General features: G+C 40.6%; 1 protein-coding gene across 1 annotated transcript; it reads left to right on the top strand.

The window, feature by feature from the left end:
- Window positions 1-3792: 3792 nt before the first annotated feature.
- Window positions 3793-5485, top strand: LOC117768418 (hydroxycarboxylic acid receptor 3-like). The gene has a single exon (XM_034596731.1). The coding sequence runs from the start codon at window positions 3815-3817 to the stop codon at window positions 4808-4810; it is 996 nt and encodes a 331-aa protein (XP_034452622.1). The 5' UTR covers window positions 3793-3814; the 3' UTR covers window positions 4811-5485.
- The last annotated feature ends 162 nt before the right edge of the window (window positions 5486-5647 follow it).

Below are 5647 nucleotides of genomic sequence, written 5' to 3'. Positions count from 1 at the left end.
CCCCCCCACACACACACTAATGTCCGGTTGTTGTTCACAGCTCAGGTGATGAGGGGTGAAGCGTTTTTTGAATCATGATTGTCTCTTGATTTGAGTCATTTCACTGAGATCAAAACCCACGAGGATAATTTTTTTCCAATTCCGTCATTGCCAAACAGTGACGACACAAACCAGGAAGTACAGTTCAGTTTAGAAACAGGGGCGGATCTAGTTTTTTTTTCAAATCAGGGGCCATAAAAGGGGGCCAACAGTGACTCAGCACCACTCAACAGCTGTGGTTCTAGTAAATTTCCTATTTATTTTCTCCACTGACGTTTCAGATAATCCTCATTAAACGCAATCCGACGAACTGAGACCATGAAACATTCGATTATGAGACATAATTATTTTCTAAGAGTGAAGGGAAGATCTCCACCAATCAGCGACATTGCTACTACAGCTGAGGATTGTGGGTAGTGTAGTACTTCTCCTTGAATAATGAATATACAAACTTGTACAGGAGCCTCTAACTCTGTTTAACAAGCTCGTGGCTTGTGGTGCGTCTTCTTTGAATGGTTACGACATTATGGCTGACAATCAAAATCTCAAATCAGAAAATTAATCTGGATTATTACTTTGCTGTTGAGTTTTAAATCCCGATTCAGTAGGTTGCAAATTTTTTTTCACTCCTTGTTTGCCATTAGCTCTTAGTCAAGTACATTGTGTACTTCAAATAAGCTTAGATTAGAAAAGTTCTTATCAAATTGACGTATTCATTGTTAGTATTTTTTGTAAGTGACCGGTTTATTAAAAAAAAAAAGACAGGGGGCACTTTAGGGGCCAATCAGATTTTAGCTGGGAGGCTAATGCCCGGACCATCGCCCCTGGGTTCAAATCACAGTATGTGCCGTCATTTGGGTACAATGCAATCTACACATAAACCCCAAAGCCACAGACATTGACGTCAAATGCACCTTTTGTGGATGTGAGCCAGAAACAATTATCGTGGCCCCATCGTTTGCACAATCAAAAGAAGAAAAAAAAATGGAAATATGTTGACAGATCTTAATCACAGCAGATTATGCATTGACTTGGACTGTGATAGGCACAGAGGGAACTCACATCATCGCATCTCACCGCACCATATTGAACCATATCATATCATATTGTACCCTATTGTATCCTATCATGTATCGTTACATATTTCTCTTCATCACCAAGTCAAAGATGATGGGTTTTTTACCACGATGACTTGCGACTCTCACTTTGCCCGACTTGACTCACCTTTGCTGTCAAACCATGTGACTATGGTATGTGGATAAACCGGATTTGTTCGTCTCAATCACTCCTTCCTTCATTTTTTAGCATAAGATAACTTCAGACAAAACTTTAAAACATTTTTTTTCAAACAATCAAGATACAAAGTTAGCAGTGATAGTCTAAATGTGTTCCATATAATTAGTTTTCATTGATTTCCATTGAAATATCAGTGTTCTTTTTTATGTACATTCAGGCTCCGTCTGTGTTCAGTCCTCCTCAAGGTTGCGAGACTGGAATTTCATCTTCATTGCGCCGGGTGGAGGCGAGGCCGTCATGTTTTTGTTTGCAGGTATGCAGGTGAAGGAAACACAAAGACTGATGGGACAACAGGAAAAGGGAACAAAAGGACACGTTAGCCCTGCAGGCCGAGATTCCTCTGACTTGGCGAAGCTGCTCGTCACATCCACATACGAACGACGTGATTGACGGCCGTGACATGATTGTGAAGTCATGTGAACACTTGCTTTTGTATAGCACTATATATAGTAACATTGGTCCAGCAAATACATGGCCCCTACAGCCTCTCCTCCTCACTCACCCTCCCACTTCTGAGCCCATGACTCTTGTATCTCTATGAGTCACTCTGCCTTTTAACTCAATATTTTTTTTTAATGTTTATGACAGCTCTTGCTTCACAACACAGTTCAGTAGTAACACAAGCTGCAGCCCCCAGATTGACACACGGTAGAGTCAACACATATTGAACGTTCAAACCTTCATGACAGTAAATGTGTTGTGATAGTTTTACCCAGTTTGACCTGATAAACTTCCAACAAGCTGTAAATTACCAGCAGCATTTTCAAATGCTATCCACTAGACAGCAGTAGATCACATATAATCAGAGGGAGCTTCCTCTTAACCCTTTTTTGTTGAGGCTTCCTGTCATTACAGGATAAACTGCATGAATGATCCTGTATGACTACTTGACACTGTTAATAACAGCAACAATAATATTAATAATAATAATAATAACTCTGCAGAACGTGTCCCATCGCTTTCTAAAAGATTAGTTTGTGCCGAACTTGCTTTTCACATATTTTGACTTTGCCTGATATTCAGACTGAACATTTCTCTTCAGTCCTTCTGTCTGAGTCGCTGAATGGAACTGAAACATCCGCTTTGATTCAGAAACTCTCAAAGTGAGTTACAGACTCTCTGTTGCAGATGGGATGTCCACCAACCAGAAAGTCTGCGGTATGTTATCCAATTCCTCTCGTCTGGGTTTTGCAGTTCCCTCGGGCAAATACTGATCCCCAAATTCTCCCTAACGGCTGTGCTGACAGTGTAAGAATGATGTGTGACCAAAAAAGTGTAGTTTGTGAATTTGACTCGTACTGTAAAGCACTTTGAGTGATCGACAAGACTGGGGAAGTGCAATATGGATACATTTCCATTTATTTACTCCTCGATGCAACACAGAAAGAATCTGGACAAATGAAATTAAACTATGATTTTTGCATTAGAGACTTTGTCACAGCTGCAACTCCGAAGCAAGGAGCAAATAAAGGCTGATTGATTGAAATATGTAGTGAAACCCTTTTCTCTCATGGGTTATTTCTGATGCTTCAAGCTGGATTTCCATATTTTCTCCACCTGAAGCTTTGCAGCTGTTCAAAGAGGAAGTGAATTACCTTATCAAGTACATTAAATACATATTTTAGATTTTTCATCTGGAACCAACTTAAATGTGTTAACTTCATTCAAAATAGAGTAGGTTTCTCGGAAGAGTTATATTTGAAACACTTATACTTGAAATGAGAAGTACAGTCGATTAAAAATACACCGACATGGCGTTTTTGTTCTGCAAATCAGGCTTACTCATTGTGTGAACGGTCGGGTTTCATTATACATTAAAGTCTCGACCTTGAGAAATTGTATGTTATGATTCGGCACTTTACAAATTAAAGTGAATTGAATAGAATAACTAGAATGGCACTCTGAAGAGCACATACCTCCGCCGGGGCCCAACAGTCCCCTTTAATTCAATCAAGCCACACAAATTTCACACAGACACAGATATCAGTCCCCGAAACGTGCCTGATCAAGATCGCTGTATTATCGTTTTAGAAATTTGCAAAAATATGGAAAAACGCCCCATCTTGCAAAGTTAATTGTTAACACACAAATACATTTTTCTTTCAACTTAAAGCGATCAATTGTGTTGATGTAACTTGTCGATGTTCATTGGAACAAACTCGAAGTTTACTTATATGTGTTAATCCAAATAAAAAATAAAGCTTTGAGGTATACAGCTCAATATTGATTTCTATACCAGGTTTAAGGTTAAATTGTTTTTCTCACATGCATGTGCGTGAAGTGATAATGTTGTTTTGCTGTTGGCCCGGCATATTCAGCCTAAAGCCTCTGAGTTATTAGAGATGTGTGAAAGCTGAAAGCAGAAGCTTCGTGGACTACTTCCTGTAAAAACCCACAAACTAGCTTCTTTTGAGAGATTGCACAGTCCCACAAGCGATAATCTCTTTGAAGCAGCCAGAGAGACAGCACACACCTCAACATGCAGTGCCATTTTAATGGAACTCTGCTGATCCGAGTCCTCCCTCCACTGTTGGTGACAGAGATCATTCTGGGGATCCTCGGCAATGGTCTGGCCCTCTGGATCTTCTGCTTCCACCTGAAGCCCTGGAAGAGCAGCACGGTGTTGCTCTTCAACCTGGCGGTGGCCGACTTTCTGCTCATCATGGCTCTGCCGTTCCGTGCCACCTACTACATGTACGGGCTCAACTGGATCTTTGGAGAGGCTCTCTGCAACATCTGCCTGTTCATGCTGGCTATGAATCGCAGTGGAAGTGTCTTCTTCTTGATGGCGATCGCCGTGGACAGGTACATGCGTGTTGTGCATCCCCATCATGCCATCAACTCTTTGAGTGTCTTCAAAGCCTTTCTAGTAGCACTTGGAATCTGGTTAGTCACCATTGTAATGACTGCACACGTCTTCATGTCAGAACATCTCATCCAATCTACCAAAGATACCAACAGGACGTACTGTGAAAGCTTCATGGTGGATGCCGACCACCTCAACAATATGAGCTGGCACAAGTTTGAGTTCCTCTTTTCCTTCTACTTGCCGTTGCTTGTGATTCTCTACTGCACCATCAACATTATCAGCCACCTCAGAGGCAGACAGCTGGCCCAGCATGCAAAGATCAAGAAGGCTCTGTGCTTCATGATATTGGTGGTGGTGCTCTTCATCACCTGCTTCCTCCCGAGCAACATCACGCAGGTGGTGATTTGGTTCAAGACCAGTGAGGTGGCCAGCACCCGCCCCAAATCGGAAGTCTGTGATGCCTTGGAGGAACTGACCAGCGGATTCTACATCTCCATCAGTCTGACCTATCTCAACAGCGCGCTGGACCCCTTGGTCTACTACTTCTCCATCCCTGCCTTCAAGAACATCTGCCGCAAAGCGCTTCACCTGCCCCTAGCAGAGCAGACTGAGAGCATAGGGAAGAAAACTCGAGACACCGGCTCCCACTCACTCAGCCAGCTGTGATCATGCAGAGACGATCAAGGAAATCAAAGGTTTTGATCAAAAGTCTCACATTTCTCTGTAAGTTATCACGTCAACAAAATGTAACTTTTACTTCTTATATTTATCAAATACAAATTGACTGCGCTTTTCTTTTCGACACATATGCTGATGTTAAGTTATGAAATAATTTGTTCAAGCAAAACCTCTGCTACAAGTCGTATTCTGGGGTAATTGTAAAAGATTAAACATTTTACAGGGGTCATGGAGAGGAGACTTTAATCATGTCTGTTACAGAACAGCATGGACTCACATCCACTCCATGAGCTTCTGTTCACACCACACCAAGTAAAACTGGCAGCAAAACCATGAATGTGTCAAACTGAACAATTGAACGTCTCATTTGTGATTTGTGAAAGGAAGATCATGTTATTTCATCTTCCAAACCTTACACAGTTGCTTGAAAAGATGTGAAGGCTTATTTCTCTATGTATTAACTGCACTTTAAAAAAAATATTTCTTCTTTACTGCTATGTGAAACAGTGAAATAATTCGTTTTGCCATATTGTCACCAAACTACACCTCAAACCCCCCAAAAGTTTGATTCATTTTTATGATCTCATATGAATTAAATATAATCTCGGCATTACAAGAAAATTATACCATAATTATGAAAAAACATTTAATTGTTATATATATATAAATATGACATATAAAGATTTTTGGTTTAAAAAACATCTGTAGATTTATTGTTTTCCTCTTTGGTCAACGAATTGTCCTTCGATGCTGGAATGAGAAATAAAGATTTTTATCCTCATCTTATTTTCATGTGGTTTCAACATGTAAGCGTTTATACAGACT

The sequence above is a fragment of the Hippoglossus hippoglossus genome, chromosome 9, assembly GCF_009819705.1.
Source record: "Hippoglossus hippoglossus isolate fHipHip1 chromosome 9, fHipHip1.pri, whole genome shotgun sequence".
NCBI lineage: Eukaryota > Metazoa > Chordata > Actinopteri > Pleuronectiformes > Pleuronectidae > Hippoglossus > Hippoglossus hippoglossus.
This window is presented reverse-complemented; position numbering and strand designations above follow the sequence as displayed.